This window comes from Anopheles gambiae, chromosome 3 (assembly GCF_943734735.2).
Source record: "Anopheles gambiae chromosome 3, idAnoGambNW_F1_1, whole genome shotgun sequence".
NCBI lineage: Eukaryota > Metazoa > Arthropoda > Insecta > Diptera > Culicidae > Anopheles > Anopheles gambiae.
The window spans coordinates 41,792,617-41,810,340 of NC_064602.1; the positions used below are offsets into that span (position 1 = coordinate 41,792,617).

General features: G+C 43.7%; 3 protein-coding genes across 12 annotated transcripts in view; 1 reads left to right on the forward strand and 2 right to left on the reverse strand.

Annotated features, from left to right (window-relative positions):
- The first annotated feature begins 664 nt into the window (after positions 1 to 664).
- Positions 665 to 2,699, forward strand: LOC1279153 (ruvB-like helicase 2). The gene is made up of 2 exons (XM_318830.3): positions 665 to 845; positions 1,073 to 2,699. Exon 2 carries the CDS (start codon positions 1,167 to 1,169, stop codon positions 2,574 to 2,576), a length of 1,410 nt encoding a protein of 469 aa, XP_318830.2. The 5' UTR covers positions 665 to 845; positions 1,073 to 1,166; the 3' UTR covers positions 2,577 to 2,699.
- Positions 2,700 to 2,762: 63 nt separating this feature from the next.
- LOC1279154 (GILT-like protein 1) lies at positions 2,763 to 5,440 on the reverse strand. The gene is made up of 2 exons (XM_318831.5): positions 4,472 to 5,440; positions 2,763 to 4,387 (listed from the first exon to the last, which is right to left on the reverse strand). Exons 1-2 carry the CDS (start codon positions 4,763 to 4,765, stop codon positions 3,968 to 3,970), a joined length of 714 nt encoding a protein of 237 aa, XP_318831.4. The 5' UTR covers positions 4,766 to 5,440; the 3' UTR covers positions 2,763 to 3,967.
- A 7,742-nt stretch (positions 5,441 to 13,182) lies between these two features.
- LOC1279156 (aryl hydrocarbon receptor nuclear translocator homolog) overlaps positions 13,183 to 17,724 on the reverse strand; it is a 199,886-nt gene continuing 195,344 nt past the window's right edge. For all 10 annotated transcript variants that reach the window (XM_061660569.1, XM_061660571.1, XM_061660570.1 and 7 more), the window contains 4 exons: positions 17,424 to 17,696; positions 17,230 to 17,341; positions 17,006 to 17,138; positions 13,183 to 16,915 (listed from right to left, as the gene is read on the reverse strand). In XM_061660569.1, the coding sequence (XP_061516553.1) occupies positions 16,407 to 16,915; positions 17,006 to 17,138; positions 17,230 to 17,341; positions 17,424 to 17,696 (1,027 nt within the window). In that variant the 3' untranslated portion in view covers positions 13,183 to 16,406. The remainder of the gene's footprint in view (positions 16,916 to 17,005; positions 17,139 to 17,229; positions 17,342 to 17,423; positions 17,697 to 17,724) is intronic.

Consider the following 17,724-nt stretch of genomic DNA (forward strand, 5'->3'; position numbering starts at 1 on the left):
CTGGGACTTGTTCTAATTTTTCTACCTGCCATAATTTAAGAGATCAGTACAAGTCTTTAAGCTCAAACATTATTAGCTATATTTTTTAGGCTTCAATAATTCTTTAAAATGTAAACTTTCGTATTCTTGGACTGGCAACCAACTATTGACCGATCAATTAAAAAGCATGCCAACTAAAAAGCATTCAATTATTGAATTCAGACTTGATGCTATATTGGTGCCTAGGTATTACATACACCATCAAAAATTCAAATCCTGTAAGTAACCAGGTAAAGTAACTTCTTAAAACCATCAATTTGACAGAGGCACCATACACACATCCAAACTGACACAAATAAGCTGATTAGAGAGGAAATGTAGTTTCGTACCGTATTTTATATTACAACTACTTTAACTGATTTTGTCATTATGATTTTCTACCATAAACTGATTTTCTTTTGTCCTACTTTTACTTGTACTAGTTTTACTCAATACCTCATCTTTGTATATACATCGTAATTAAATAATTACAAATTTTCATATAATTTATGACCGGAAAATTATATTTTAATGTACTCCTGCCATCTCCTTGCTTTTAAATAACGGTATTTAATTGTTTAAACTAATATGTGCATAACTGTCAAAATACTGCCTAATACGTCAACCGTTAAAATGGTACAACCTTGTATTTTTCAGTTGCGGCAACCTCCAAACACGCGCGTTTGGACCGTACATCTCGTCCAAGTAAAAAATCGAAGAGCGTCCGAGAGTTGTGCCCGCGTTGTATTTTCTGCCGAAAACGAAGATTTTTTGCCATAATCGCGTATATTCGTGGAATACGTTGATAAATATCTCATTTTTAGGTGGTAAGTGAAATAGTGCAAGTGTTTTAGGTGCATTTAAAGTGTAAAAAACAGGTGTAAATGTTAGCCGGACGGCATCTTCTCAGTGCGTCCTGAAACACGCGGTTTACAATAACAAAACAAACATTTGAACAAAAACTTATTTTGCATAAAATCTTGATCATTAAATTTCTTAGTTCGATTAAATAAAATTCAACCGAGGGCTTCATCATTCATTCTTTTCATTCTAGAACCTTCATCGGTTGTTTTGTTGCTACGGTAACGAGAAACTCGCTTTCGGCATTGTTTGCTGCGAAGTTTTCCACTCGAAAGCACTCGCCAAGTATGACGGATCTGGAGAAAATTGAAATCCGGGATGTGACCCGTATCGAGCGTATCGGGGCCCACTCGCACATCCGCGGTCTCGGGCTGGACGATGTGCTGGAAGCGCGAACCGTGTCCCAGGGTATGGTCGGCCAGAAGGAAGCACGCCGAGCCGCCGGAATTGTGGTGCAAATGGTACGGGAAGGAAAAATTGCCGGTCGGTGCATTCTGCTGGCGGGCGAACCAAGTACGGGCAAGACGGCCATCGCCGTCGGCATGGCGCAGGCACTGGGCAACGAGACACCGTTCACTAGCATGTCGGGATCGGAGATTTATTCGCTCGAGATGAACAAAACCGAGGCACTGTCGCAGGCGCTGCGTAAAAGCATCGGGCTGAGGATTAAAGAGGAGACGGAAATCATCGAGGGCGAGGTGGTCGAGATACAGATCGATCGGCCAGCAACGGGCACGGGCCAGAAGGTGGGCAAAGTGACGATGAAAACGACGGACATGGAGACGAACTACGATCTTGGCAACAAGATCATCGAGTGCTTCATCAAGGAGAAGATCCAGGCGGGTGATATCATCACCATCGACAAAGCGTCCGGCAAGGTGTCGAAGTTGGGCCGTAGCTTTACGCGAGCACGCGATTACGATGCGACCGGCTCGCAGACACGCTTCGTGCAGTGTCCCGAGGGGGAGTTGCAAAAGCGCAAGGAGGTGGTGCACACGGTATCGTTGCACGAAATCGACGTCATTAACAGCCGGACGCACGGATTCTTGGCACTGTTTTCGGGCGATACGGGTGAAATCAAGCAGGAGGTACGGGACCAGATCAACAGCAAGGTGATCGAATGGCGCGAAGAGGGCAAAGCGGAGATTAACCCGGGCGTGCTGTTTATTGACGAGTGCCACATGCTGGACATTGAGTGTTTCTCTTTCCTGAACCGGGCGCTGGAGAGCGATATGGCACCGGTGGTGGTGATGGCAACGAATCGTGGCATTACGAAAATCCGCGGCACACACTACCGCAGTCCGCACGGCATCCCGATCGATTTGCTCGATCGTATGATTATCATTCGCACCGTTCCGTACACGGAGAAGGAGATTAAGGAGATTCTGAAGATTCGCTGCGAGGAGGAAGACTGCCAGATCAACAACGATGCGCTGATGGTGCTTGGGCGCATTGCGACGGAGACAAGCCTGCGGTACGCAATTCAATCCATCACGACGGCCAGTCTGGTGAGCAAACGACGCAAGGCAGCGGAAATCATGGTTGAAGACATCCGGAAGGTGTACTCGCTGTTCCTGGACGAGAAGCGGTCGAGCAAGATTTTGAAGGAATATCAGGATGAGTATTTGTTCTATGACGACAGCTTGCCGAAGGCCGAAGGACAGCAGGCGCAAGCGATGGAGGTGGAGAGTAACTGAAAGGGAGGGTAGGCAGGAGATACATTTCCATCTTTACTTATTCCATCGGGTGTGTCATTTAAGGTAGCGAAGATCGATTGAGCTGCATATGAAGAATAAATTCTAGACGTACAAATGAACAAACAACCAAAAGTAAGCAGTCATTAGGAGAGTTGGGCCTTACTTTTCACCGAACAAAACAAATGGTTGGATAGAGCGGTAAACGGTTTTACTTTTTATTAATAATTTAATTGATCCTCTATACACACTCCGATCGTTATTAACAATCTGAACAGCAAAACCTAGCGTAAAATATCACCCAAAGAAGGAAAACTTCACAAAACGAAACATACAACCCATATGGAAAGGAATTTTATAATAATCCCTAATTACGTTCTCCTTATCTTTCGTGTAGTACGCGGTTCGGGAACCTAAATTCGTAGAGAACGTAAGCTTAAGTTGTATCAATTGCTCAGTCTCTCGTAGAAATCGGGATTTCCTTTTTCCAATAAGTGATCCGATGCACAAAAGTAAACGAACGGAAGAACACGTTTCTTACTTTACTTGTGCCCTGTTTGAGCAAATGTCGGCCAATTCGACTAAACCCCTCGGCACTCTTACTGTGTAGCTGTAACTTAACCCTGTTTTTTTTTAATCTATCTGTGTTTTAACACAGAAAAACACTGGAATTACTTTCGATAAACACACACATACAGCTCTGTATACTACTATTGCTAATTGTTCTATGCGGTGTACTCCTAGAACCAATTTTCTCACTATCATCTGTGGCTAGCTTTCGTTCCTGTGTGGAGTGCGGAATACAGAGCATTATTGAATATGGCAGTTGCACTGCAACTGCCACCCTCGGCCCCTACTTCGGTTGCGCGAGTAAAGACTACAGAAGAGGACAATGGCCCAAAACCGCACCGCAAGCCTCACTACAAATTGCACTAAAATATTTGTTCTAGTTCTACTTGACTTAAATCCGACCTTCAGCATAGTACGGCCAAGATACTGTTTGGTTTTTTTTTTTTGTTCTGTTTTTGATTACCTATTTATAATTTCAGCAGCCAGCGGTAGTATGTGCTCTGTGTTTTGACCCAATGTAGTATGAGTACGAAGTACAGAAGGAGAAAATTAATTACAAAAGAGAGATGGTTCAGGAAAACGGATTACTGGAACGAAGGATGACTTTCATCCCTACGCGACTTTGAGGCGATACTCTTGGAAAAACCTGACCGTAAGTTATCAACGGTTGGATGGACTTGATTTAAGGATATTTCACTGCTGGCAGCAGCAGCTTAGTTCAACAGCCAAAACAATCCGCGTCGCAACTGCCCCGGAAGCTGGCGCACCTCGTCCAGCACCTCCGACTGTAGGTAGCGCGCCAGGAAGTGCAGCACTAGCTGCTATCATTTGCACACGTCCGGCTTCGGGCCACGACCCGCCACCACCTGGCACACGTTGCCGAACAGATCCTTCAGGATCGACTTCTGGACGTACTGTGCCCCATCCAGCGTAACGGTCGGTATGAACGAAACGGCCGGTCGAAGGGCGTGCGTTGCCTCGCCGTGCACCTTTAGCAGCTCCGCACCGTGCGGGCTGTCGTAGCACTTTTTGATCGATTCGATCTCCACCCCGTGCTCCTTGGCACAGCGATAGAATATGTCGCGCGGCATAATGTTGTTCTGGATCATGCACGCCACCATGGCGAGCCGAGTGCGCGGCTCCCGGACGGCTTCCACGACGCAGGCGTGTATCGTGTTCCCTTCGCACTCGATCGGCCCGTGCTGGCAGTCGAACTCGAGCGATCCGTCCGATTTGGTCGTCCACTGTTGGAAGAGAGTGAGATTGTGAGAAAAATGTCCACAAAAATCCACAAACGTTCCGGAGCGTATTCTTCTGTTCCCCCTTACCGACGCTTTTCCGAACGGGACAAACTCTATATCCATCAGCTCCGGCGCCCTATCGAACGCGGGCTGCAGCTGGTGGAGGACAAAGTTTTTCGAATCCGGACAGAGTGTCTCATAGTACACCACGACTAAAACCGGTGCGCTTGGTTTGAGCATCGCCTCATTGCCGCCCGACGTTTGCTCCACATCGCCCTCAGCAGCGGGCGGTCCGTGCTGGGTGAAGCTTTTGTAGACCAGCACCAGTACGATGATCAAAATCACCAGGTAGATGATGCGCAGCTGCCGCTTCTGGAACATGATGACTAGCGGGTTAGCGGGCAAGCTTTTGCTTCGGCTGATATGAAGAGTTGTCGCTCGTCACAGGTGCAAACACGCGGTTTTTCTGCTACGCCCGCTAGCAAACCGGCTAATCACTCTATCTTCGAAATTAATGGCGTCGCCTGGAACGCGATGGCGTTTTGCTGACGCTGCTGATGATGATGTGTACAAAAGCGGTGGTGGGCGCCAGTCAGAGGGAAAATCCAACCCGTTTTAACCGCTCCGGGTTTTTTTTTGTTCACTTTTGATTATGTTTGGTTCAGATTAAATTGACTGTGACGAAAGTCACACACCACCACAGGCGGGATGCACTAGCAGCTATGAAAAAAACGGCCTCACTATTTTATCAGAGCCACCGATGGTAAACAACACACTAAGGGGCGCTTTTGTGTTGTCTGTTTTGTAAATGAAATTCGCGATGAATTTCGGTTGTGCTTGTTTCGTTGTGGAAGTAAACTAAATCAAAAACAGAAAAAATGCCACCTTCCACCAAAAGGAAGGAATGGACCGTTTAAAACAGCACAAACCTGTACAAAGCGAGCGTATCGTGTTGAGGGTGCTTCTTTTTATCAAACCAATCTTATCAAATTTCCTAATGGAGGAGACGATGTGTGTGGTCAAACATCGTCTGAGGGGGAAGGGGTGGTGGGAAAAATGCCATCTCACTCAGAGTGACCAGAAATACCGATTTATCTGCATTCCTACCGATTTTTTATATGCCTACCGATTCACAGATGACCGCCCTAAAACTACCGATTTTCCATTTATCCTACCGAAAATCACAGATATTTGATTTTTCAGTCGTTTAAGCTTAATCTGTGGCGCTTGGGTTGCTGTTTCAACGATCGCTATCTTCAATTGTTACTTAGGCCCGTGTCTGTGCTCCATCGCATGCGATTTTATCGCACGTGCTGTCAAACGCCTTTTCGTATGATATTGCGATTATTTGGATGATATTAATAATATAACGATTATGAAAAATTAAGTTGAGATTGTTCCTACAAAACACCACACATTTAGTTTGACAGATAAAATCGGATGCGGCGTCCGACGAAATAAAAAAATTTTGATTCCGTCGTACGACGAAATCGCACGTCCGACGTTATCTGTCAAATCTCATATAAAATTTTGACAGGCCTTCCGATAAAATCGCATCCGATGGAGCACAGACACGGGCCTTATCGCGCTGATGCACGTTTGTTTGCCTGGCACTTTTTAGTTTTATCCGTTAAAATTTAATGTTCCTAATAAGTAGAACATGTCAGTTGTGGGGATTCCGAGAATTGCTCGTCAAAGAAAATTATTTAAATTTGAATTTGAATCTCGCTGTCCGCGGTTTAAGCTCACCTGACAGAAAAAGAGAATTAAATTTTCAGTCGCGGGGTAGGTACAAACACACGGTGGGGGTCCGGCCCAAGATCGGATCCGAAGTCCGTTGTTTTGGGCTGAAAATTAAAAATGGCGGATGGAGCGCCTTCACGGAGAGAATGCGCTCTATTGCATGCTTTTAAAATGCACGAGGCAGAGCGCCGTGATTAAATTTAAATGGTTGCGTTCTCAACAGTGCTCCTGCCGAAATCTGCCAATATAATCTGGCCACACTGGTCCGCAGGTCAGGCGAGCTTTTTGGCGGCCACCGTCGCAAAACGTCAAAACCGACGTCGCCAGCGAGCGAAACTCGCGACGATTTCGAGGCGCTGGCGACGGTCGTTTTTGACGTTTTGCGACGGTTATTGATCTTTCGAGCGAGCTTTTGCCCTGCGAGCCAGTGTGGCCAGATTATATTGGCAGATTTCGGTAGGAGCACTGCAAGGTGGATTTAAAAATATCAGGTGGTGGACTCTAGTGCATTTTGACAATTCGTCACTTGACGTAAGATCCCCAGGATTCAATTTTTTTTTTAAATTTATTAAATTTGTTCATATAATTTATTTACCCCATTTTTTCGATTAAATATTAATAAAAATATTTTGGATAATTATTTTGGACTTCGCGAGTTCTTATTTAACATTAAAACATGGATTAAAGTGTGTTATTTTGTGTTATTCCGTGAATTTATTCTATAATTCATTGTGTTTTCGACATTTTTGATGATAAAAATTAAGAAAGCATTATTTTTTTTTTCAATTTTCTCATTAATTCCTCATTATTTACGAGCCGCATGGACAATTTACGTGAGATTAGAACTCTCACTCACATGATTTTACATTTCATGCATAAAAAAAATCATCAAATCTTTTGTTAATATATCTCATTTTTTCGATAAAATCAATAGAAACACAAAATTGCACGTAGTAACAAAGAAATCTGTTCTTTTGCTAAGCTTTGTGTGCGGAAACCAATGGTTAACGGTTTTAAAATGACGTAAAGTCCCTCAACTATGGCGACCCCCCAAAGGCCCTAATCCACCACCTGATATAATTAATCCACCTTGGGAGCACTGTTGAGAACGCAACCATTTAACCAAAGTGAGTGTATATATCAGGTGGGCTTATGGTGTTCTTTCTCACCAATACATCGACACACAATTTGACGGTTTGCTCCATAACAAAATCTAGTATGCCTTGAAGTTTAAACAAAATCTCGCAGAAATTGTATGTGGTTTTGCTCAGGCGTAGCACGAAGAAAGAAGCCAAAAAACCCTACGCGACGGCCAGTTCTTGGATTAAAATGATGATCTGAAGATTACTGGATAGCAACCCAAGTGCCACAAATCCACTAAACGACCACTAAACGGCTTCTAAACGACTCAAGTTCTCTACCTAAACGGAATATAGAAAGACTTAGTTTGGCAGACGGCAAACGACTCATGCATTCTAAAAATAGCAAAAAAGCTGGTGGCGCTATCTGTTGGAGGCCCAAATAGCCAGCTTGTACTTTATAGCTGATTTAGGGCTGTTTAACGACAAATCGTTCCGATGTCGTACTTTGTGGCTGATTAAGAGATAGACGGTACTTTGCGGAACTATGGAGCTTTTTAACAGGCACATGGTACTCTTGGGAACTTTGCGGCTGATTAGCACTATGTGTAGGGTTCATGATGGAACTTGAAGGCTTGTTAAGAAAGGGTACTGAACTTGGTGGAAATTTATAGCTTTTTAATGCATGACATCGGTACAAGGTGGCTCTTGTCAAAGTGTCAAAGACGGACGCCGGCAATAATCTCATTGCTGCTGCACAAGTTGGATTCGTTAATTGAAGAATGAATATTGAGTGAAGTGATTGTGAATTATCAGTAAATTGTGTAAAATTTTGTGTAATTCATCAATACAAAAGATTTGAAAATATACATATCCCAAATAGCCCGAATTGCTTAAGCAGCTCATTTTGGCACGCTAAAGATCGCTGCTCTAATTCGCCTTTTGCAGTAGATAAACAGCATCAAAGTTCCAGGCGGTCCTTCTAAATAGCGCCTAAGCAGCTTCCTTAAGCTACGGTGCTGGGGATTATTTTTCTTTGTGTTTTATTTTCAAGCAAGCGTCATCGATGAAATAAACAACAGGATTTGTTTTGTTTGTGTACATGTGTATATTTTTAAACCCTTAATATTCATAAATTACACGAAACGTATCACAATTTACTGTACAATCACAATCACTTCCTTCAAAATCCCTTGTTCAAAGAACTATTCTAACTTGTACAGCAGCAATGAGATGATTGGCGGCGTCTGTCTTTGACACTTTGACAAGACCCACCTTGTACCGATGTCATGCATTAAAAAGCTATGAAGTTCCACCAAGTTCGGTACACGTTGTTAACAAGCCTTAAAGTTCCATCATGAACCCTACACATTGTGTTAATCAGCCGCAAAGTTCCAAATAGTACCATGTGCCTGTTAAAAAGCTCCATAGTTCCGCAAAGTGCCGTCTATCTCTTAATCAGCCACAAAGTACGACATTGGAACGATTTTTCGTTAAACAGCCCTAAATCAGCTATAAAGTACAAGCTGGCTATTTGGGATGTGATTAAACGAAACAAATCTTGTTGTTTATTTCATCGATGACGCTTGCTTGAAAATAAAACACAAAGAAAAATAATCCCTGGCATCGTGGCATAAGGAAGCTGCTTAGGCGCTGTTTGAAAGACCCTCATAGAACTTTGATGCTGTTTATCTACTGCAAAAGGCGAATTAGAGCAGCGATCTTTAGCGTGCCAAAATGAGCTGCTTAAGCAATTCTGGCTATTTGGGGGGATACCCCAACCAGTTGAGCTTCATCGCTTGGAGGAGAGCTTTCTCATTTCCTCTGTACTGTTGTATGGTTTCGCATTGAAGTCATGCATCGCTAGAACTAGAACGGCGATACGATTGCTTAAATACTAAACTCCAACGGAAACCGCCAGCACTGAAGAAAGTGAGATTTGAGTAATGGTTGTTGGTGTTAATACCCGCGTATCTGACCACACGACCATTCATATAGATGTTTGCTTAGAAAGTTAGAAGGCTATATTGGTCATGATAAGATAAAACTTGTCGATACACATTGCAAGAAAAGGATAGAAATATAATGAAAAGTTGTAATACGCCATCTATTGATCAAACCAATGAAGCTGTGGAGCTTTCATTTTTTTTCTATTGTAAAAGGTGATAAAATTACTGAAGATAATAACGGAAGCCTGAAGTTGTTTCTTGCTCGAATGTTCAACTCGATCTGTCTCCATCTTTATTGTTCTTCTTCATTGCGTTCGACAATTGTCAGTGTGACAGCAGAATCAAGGTTCTTAATGGTTGACTTATGATTCTGAGACGTATATAAAACTAAGGTAACATTTACATAGTTTACACTATGGATATTAAATTTTCCAGCCGTTTAAGCTTAATCTGTGGCGCTTGGGAACAACACAGTTCCCTAGCAAAATCTGATATATAGGAAACGATTATTGAATCCGTTCAGTCAGCGAGCAAGGAGAAGTGTACCAAGCGAACCAAATATGAATTTATACTGAAAGTGAGGAATTTATCAGAGTGCCAGTGCATATGTCTTTTGCTCCTGTTCAACAGACCATCGAAATATCTCAAATATCGAGTAAAATTGTGAAAATTGTTTATAAAGTTAGTAGTGAATCCATAGAAAAATCATCAAAGCATTCACTTTGTTATGAATCTAACTGTCAAACCAGGGTTTCTTCCTATTTTCGTTTTTAGACGTCAAATTGCACTGGATAAGCCCACCTGTTGTATCAACTCATTTTGATTTTTTACTCACAAGATGAGGGTGTATTTTTGGTCTTAGAAACGAAGGTTAAATGGTTGCGTTCTTAACAGTGCTCCTGCCGAAATCTGCCAATATAATCTGGCCACACTGGCTCGCAGGGCAAAAGCTCGCTCGAAAGATCAATAACCGTCGCAAAACGTCAAAAACGACCGTCGCCAGCGCCTCGAAATCGTCGCGAGTTTCGCTCGCTGGCGACGTCGGTTTTGACGTTTTGCGACGGTTTTGCGACGGTGGCCGCCAAAAAGCTCGCCTTGTCCTGTGGGCAAAGTGACCAGAAATACTGATGTATATGTAAGTTAAGAAGATAAACGGTATGCGTCCGTCTGCTTCGAGTGCTCAACTCCGAAAGCTCTATATTTCTCTTCAATCTAATCCTTATCCTAGTATAATCATGTTCTTAACACTATCGCTTACAAATGTGTGCGTAACGTATTTATATAGCTAGGATTTAAAGGAAATAATTTAATTTTTTTTAATCATTGAACTATAAAACTCAGCCAAACAATCAAATCAATCTAAATAATCCAGCAAAAATGAAATGACAGCACGTACGATAAAGTTGTATCCAATGGAGCACTGCTGCGGCCCTAAGCGATCGGGTGGAGCCCCTAGAAAAAGAACTTGCCACCACTGAGAAAAAAATGTGCATCTTAGTTTTTCTTTGGCTTAGAATTCCCAGTACAATTTTCACATCGACACTTCAGAAAGACCTTCATTTGTGTAACCGCTGACCCAAATCTAATCTATATCTTAGGCTGGAAATAGACGAACCGAGATCATCGGTACCGCGAAATTCGCGTATGACTTGAGCTGCCAATTAAGTTATAAAATCTGACAGATAGGCGAGATAATCGCGGTTCGTGTATGGAACCATCCGAGGTCTGGTGACGATTGAATGTGCCTAGAAAAAATATTTTGCTATCAATTTGCGAATCAAATTATTTATTTCACATAGTTTATGCAAAATAAAATACAAAACTCATTTCTCGACACGAGTTTTCACACAAATCCGCCAGAAAAAGTAAAAATAATCGGTTCGCGCTACCGCGAAAATCTCAGCAATACCGAAGTTGGGTATCTCTGCGAAACAGCAGGCGCGATTGGAGGCGCGGAAGATTTGACAGCTCAACTGTTCTACAACTGGCGCGACTTTCGCGGTACCGCGACGATCTCGGTTCGTCTATTTCCAGCCTTAGATAAAGGATGCATATTCTCGTGAGATGGAAGTTTCATTTTGAGCATTAGGTTAATCTCCCCCAACTCTTTAGCTGTATCTATCAGATATTTCACCTATCAAATAGTTCATTTCGCTGTAAATTTCACCTCATGTAGCCGCGCGGTTACAGTTGTGTACAGTTAAATTTTATTGCTTGTTGTGTAGCAATATATTGAAATTAACACTGAAATCACCTCTTTTAAAATGATGCCAACCACTACAAGCAAATGAAATAGAATTGGCTGAAAGTTAACACACACATTCATACTTTTGTGTTACTCATAGTGTCATAGTGTTACTGCCGAATAGGGATGGGTGTTTTGGAGCGCACCAATGGCTCCAAAGCTGGCTCTGCACCAACAGCTCCGGAGCCGGATCCGCACCAACAGCTCCGGAGCCGTACCTCCGTACCAACAGCCCCGGAGCCGGCGACGAATTAATGGCTCCGGACCAACGGCTCTGGACTAACGTTTCAATAGAGACGGCATTGTATGATAGCCAAAAAAAAGAATCTATCATCTCGCAAGTGTAGAAACTAACACCCGATGTGATGGTGTGATTGTTGAACAATGTTCAAAACTTATCGATTTGTTATAGATTCCTTTCAACATTATTTACTCAGCTAATTATGGATCTTCCATTATTTAAAATGATTTTTGGTGCAATCTGTAAAAACCAGCTCCGGAGCAGCCGTGAGCGTGGAGTCGTTGGTACGGAACCGGCTCCGGAGCAGCTGGTGCGGAGTCAGCTTCGGAGCCGGATCCGTTGGGTTGGAGTGGAGGAGGTTCCGAAATTGTCTGGAGCCGCTCGTAGCCGGTTTTTAATAAAAAATGATGAGCATAGATCGTCAACATATGTTTTTAAACAACAAGCAAAACAATTGAAAAATATATATAACTTTTGAGAGGAATGTAATTAAAACATAGAAAAGGACTAATCATCCACTTAAAACATGTGGCCTGGCCAGTTATGGTAGAAAAGTTAGAACATATTTTCGAATGAAAAAAATATTCATAGGATTTTTAAAATTCTAATCTTACTACGATATGTTATAAAACATTATTAGGGACCTTTAAGACAGTTTTCATTCAAAGCTTACAAGAAATTCAAAAGATATACTCTTTTAACCACGAAAAACATCATTGTTCCATACAAAATGTATGGCCTGCCTGGGTAGGCGGTTGTACGATTATGTGATGTTTTTTGGTCGTACACAAGACGGTTAACCTACCGAAAACTACCGATAAAATTTTGATGCGCCTACCGAAAACCGCCTAAATAATCTGGCCACACTGATCTCACTTCGGCTTTTTTTTCGGTCGCAAATGTCACCCGCATTGAAAGATTGCAGTGACCCGGTGAAAAAGATAAACCATTTCGACCATGATGTGAAACATTTCATGTATGAAATTGTAACTAGTGCGTGTCCGCGAAGGCATCCGTTGTGCAAGCAGCCTGCTCCAAATGCTGCGCTCCTGGTGCCGGTGGTCAGAGAAGAAGCTTCTCGGTTAGGCCGGCGTCGAACTCGGTTGCACACGTTCGGCAGCACACGAACACCGGGCGCGAAGCAATCGACGGAGGCAGCGCAGGTAGAGTTCGCCAAACGGTGGGTTAGAGTGGGACAGTAATTCTTCCTTGTGGCGCTCGGGGGCCGCTACCTTCTGCGCGGGCTGCTTTCCTGGTGGCCGAAAACGAAACTTTGTATGCAACTCGGTTTGGTTTGTTGTTGTGGTGGGACGCGTGGGCACAGTGCGTGCCGGGTTTTGTCGAGGGAGGATTTGTTTCGTTTATTTTGAACGCAAACAATTGCCGTTAATTGCTGGTATGTTTAAAGGTTTTCTTTGTTTTAGTGTTGTTGTTTTATATAGAAAAAATATTACAATTACTTATTGTTTATTTTGGCTGCCACAATACTTACACTCTTCTTGTTCTTTAGCTGAAATAAGAAAACACTGAACTACACAAAATTTTAATTTTTAATTTTTCTTTTATTATATTAAACTTGATTTTCTTCCTTGAATTAGTAATTTATATCGTCTAGCTCGTCCTTTCTGTTCTGTTTCTGCTTTCTTCTTTGCGCCTTCATCATATCTTGCCCTCTTTTATGTTTTTTTTCATTTCCCCAAATGATTTCTCTTAATTGTATGTTCCTTTCGTTTTTTTATGTAGCTTTTCCCCTATTACTACACATTCTGCGGTCTGTGTGATTTGATACTCTCTCTCTCTCTCTCTGCTTGCAAATTGCTCTTTACGTTTTACCCGCCCATGGTTCATACACACTCACATTAGTTTACTTAAAAAAAGGAGTTACACATTCGCTCTTGTATTTATATCTATATTTATATGCAGTTTTTTTTTGTTTGTATATATATATTTATATTTCCACGCATTAGCATCTGCCGTAATATGTGCATAATTCGTTCCATTCATTCTTTCGTTCGCTACACCATGCCCCAGTACACTTCTACTCCTAGCTCCTCTAGTCGCGTTTTGCTTCTGTAATTTAATTTAATTCTCTGTTCGCTTTCTTTCTTTCACTTTCTACCACTCCTTTACTGACTCTGTGGGCTGGGAGGGAAGTTGTTGTGAATAGTATTAGCAGCGTGTACTTTTCTCCTTTGTTTAATTTAGTTGTTTTTTTGCTTTTTAGAAACCACACAACAGTTTTGTTGATTTTGTAATCCTTTGTTGTTTTCGTTTTCATTCGTGCATGGATGTGTTTTTTACTGTGTTGTTTTATGCTTCCGCTCTTCCTCTTGTTACGACATTTCTTTACTAAACCTATCGGCTAAACAATTTTGTAGTTTTCGCTTCATTTTTTTTACATAAACCAAACAAGCTTTATAACTGTTCATGATAGTTTAACAACACGCGTTTCTTTTTACCAGATTTTTGACTTTCGTTTTTTTGTTAGTTTGTTGCCGCTCTTTCTGTTTCTCTATCGTAACTGATATTTTAGGGCTGCCGAAGAAAGAAATATTATTCATTTCCCATAGTGCAGTCCCGATTTTACGTTTCATTTCGTTTAATACTATTCTCTTTCCTTACTTTTCCTCTTTACAATGAGTTACAGATGGATGGAAATAAACAGAAAAAAACGGGAAAGTGGTTTTCCTAAGCTTACACAAAATTGGAATCCAAGCGACTTTGGAAGTTGGTTGTATATCATCGGTATTGTGGAAAACAATCGACTAAAAAGTAGAGTCGTTATAAATGGGGGGGAAAACGAAGACTATACCCGCGCTTGTTGTTCGAACTTTGTCCGACATGATGACTCAGCTTTCGTGTGATAGAACGTAATACGTGTGTTTACATGCGTTTGTTCTCCACACGGTAGAGCACTTTTCCGATTATTGAGTTAAACAAACGGAAGCAAGTAAGTGTAGCGGAAGAAAGAGACGTGATGTACCCCCCCATTCGATAAACTAATTACTGTTGCCAACTGATTCATTGATTCGTTTGGTTGATGGTTGTGTTGTGCAGTGGAAAATGAAACTAAAATAATTCTGTTTGGCCTCCTGATGTGATGCCTCCTCTTTTCATTCATTACTTTCCCCGCATTTTCTTATCCTTATCGCACCATAAACGCGAGAACGGGAAGGGTCTGCGTTTACCCTTCTCCCTTGCTGCACGCACGTGTCTACATTTTTACTTACTTATCTACTTTAAATTAGTGTTCAAAAGATTATTTAAATTACGTTTAGAGCTGTGTTTTCGTTTTTTCGCTATCTGCACACCCACCGAACCTCTTTGCCCATCATCTCTGGTGTGTCTATCTGTCTCATCCACGCGTGAGTATCGAGTAACTATACAATATGGTTTTCTGCTTGTTCGGCGTGTTGCTGTATCCGAGTATTCCTTTCCATTCCTCCAATCACTTCTGACTCTTTTTGTTTCTACTGCACTACTACTGCTACTAAAACGCTTTACACGCACACTTTCCATTATCCTGTTTCATGATAAATTCCTCCTTTATACAAGTGAATGATGATTTTTTTGCGAAAAGGAAACCCCAAACTCAAAACACGACTCTTCGGACAAGGAGTTTTTCGCGGCTACTTTTGTGTGTTGCAGTAAAACAAATGGGGGGAAAAACACGGTTCAGTGTTTTCAAAGATAAATTGCTTTCAGCGAGTGTTGTTTGCTTTTTAAAAAAATGAAAACTGTCCTATACTTATCAACTGAAGTAACTAACTACGGAGTGACGCTGGTAGCGCACGATCCAATGCCGGTGGTCGGCGTTTATTAACCGTACCACCGCATTCGCTGGATAAATAAGTTAAGATTTGCCTGGAGCCGAGCTAAGTACAGCTAGGTAGTACACCACCAGTTCGCATAGCTTAGGAGTAGCTGCTGCTGCTGCTGCTGCAAAAATAGCTGTTTCCAGGGGGGGTGTTGGTTTTGCATTAAAATCGGATCGCGAAAAACGCAACGGATTTTGCTAAATTTGCTCTCAAAAGCAAAACAAAAGTAATAATATTTAAAACCTAACAAGCATCTAGGGGAGGGAATAACCTGCTTTGCCACAAGTAAATCAAAACTAGCATTTGCCATTAGCACCTACCAGTAGTAAGCTAGCTTTTCTAATTTTCTTCCTTACTTAAATTGGCCTCATAATTCTACACAAGAGGGAGGTGGAAAACGGGGAAAGCTTTACAACACAAAATGCATGAAACGATTTTTCGCATTTTGTGTGTATGTGTGTGTATAGGGTGATTTTTTTCTCTAAACCTTGGACTTGGGGGTGGTGGTTGGTTATTTGGAATAAAGAACCATATCAAAACGGGGTCGGTTGGAGGGAGGAAACCGTTCTCCTCTTCGCTGCTTATATTTACATATGTTCATGCACCATCATGCCGCCGTACCCGTGGAGCGCATTGAAGCCGCCACCAATGCCGCCAGCATCAGTGGCCATCGGTTCGGGCCGTAACGGTGGTGCAGTGGTGGTTGAAGATGATATGGCTGCGGCGGCTGCGGCGGCTGCTGCAGCTACCGCCATAACGGACGCAGCGGAGGTGCTGTTGTGTTGGTGGTGGTGGTGGTGATGATTGCTATTGCTGCTACCGGAGCCGGACGAGGCCGGGTAGGAGGCAGCGACCGGACCATTCGTGCCGATCCCGTAGCAGCTTCCCTGCCCGACAACACTGGCCGCCGACTCGTACCCATTGTAGCCACCGTAGTAGAGCAGGTTTCATTCGAACGGTGTGTTAAACATGTGTATGTTTAGATCCTCGAACGAGGTGGTCCCGCTCTGGTCGAGCATCTGCAGCATATCGGTTAGCTCGTGCCCCTGGCCAGGGTGCTGCCCGACGACCGGATGATGCCCCGGGTGGATCTGCCCCGGATGGTGATGGTGGTGATGGTGCGGATGGTGCGGATGCTGCACCGGATGGTGCGCGTGTGGATGCTGCGGATGGGGCGGTACGTGATGTGGTGCACCACCGCCTCCGCCACCACCACCGCCGCCGGCAGTTCCGGTTCCAGTACCGCCACCGCCAGCGGTCCCGTGGAGGGCTGGATGTTGCTGCTGCTGCTGCTGCATGTGTTGCTGCTGTTGGGCGTTATCTGTGGCCATCTCTTGCCCCAACCCCACGGAGGTGTGTGATGAGCCGGGCCCGTTGGTTGTACCGCCCGAACCGCCCGTTTGCATCGGTTCCGGACCGGTGCCGTGATGATGTGACTGCCAACCGCTCCAGATACCTGGGAGAGAGAGAGAGAGAGAGAGAGAGGGAATTGGAAGAAATGTTAGTTGGAAGGCCGTAATGCGGACATTTCTTAATGAATGCTTACCCGGACCGGCTTGCGAAGACGGCGTAAAGGTGGACGTTTGACGGGATGCGTTAAGCTGGGTGTAGGTTGGTCCGGTCGGTGACCGGTTCGGACTTAGTTCACTGTACTGGTAACCTTCGGTGACGGGTTGTGGCTGTGTGTGTTCGGAGGGGGTGAGAAAAAACACGCGAGATTTAGACGACGGCACGGGAGTTGGAATTAACAACACCGGCAAGAATGCTTACCTGTCGCAGGGTCCACGCAGTGGCTGCCGGCGTTGGCGAGGTATTGTTAGTTTTGGGCAGATGCCCCAACGAACCCGCCGCACCTCCGCTAGGCGTTCCCGGTGAACCGTACCTGGGGAAAAGGGAGGGACGAAAAGGAAAACGGCAAGTAGGTAAAGCTAAACTCGTTACACATCACTCCGCTCTTCACTCACTGTATTGGCGATGGGGTCGGATTGTAGCTGTACTGCACCGGGTTGTGTGCACTTTCCGGCCGTTGAATACTGCTAGCGGCGGCCGCCTGCGCTGCTGTCTGCGGCTGCGATGGCAAGTGTGAAATCAGATTGTGAGGATTGTAGATATTGCTCGACGGTGTCGTGTCCCTTCGGCCGGGCAGTGTGTAGTCCAGCCCGGGCGCCGGATACGACGCGACCGGTGTGTCCGTTTGCTCCGGTGCCGTTACCGTGTCGTGCGATGAATGCAGTGCCCTGTTGGTGGGAAGAACAAACAGCAATG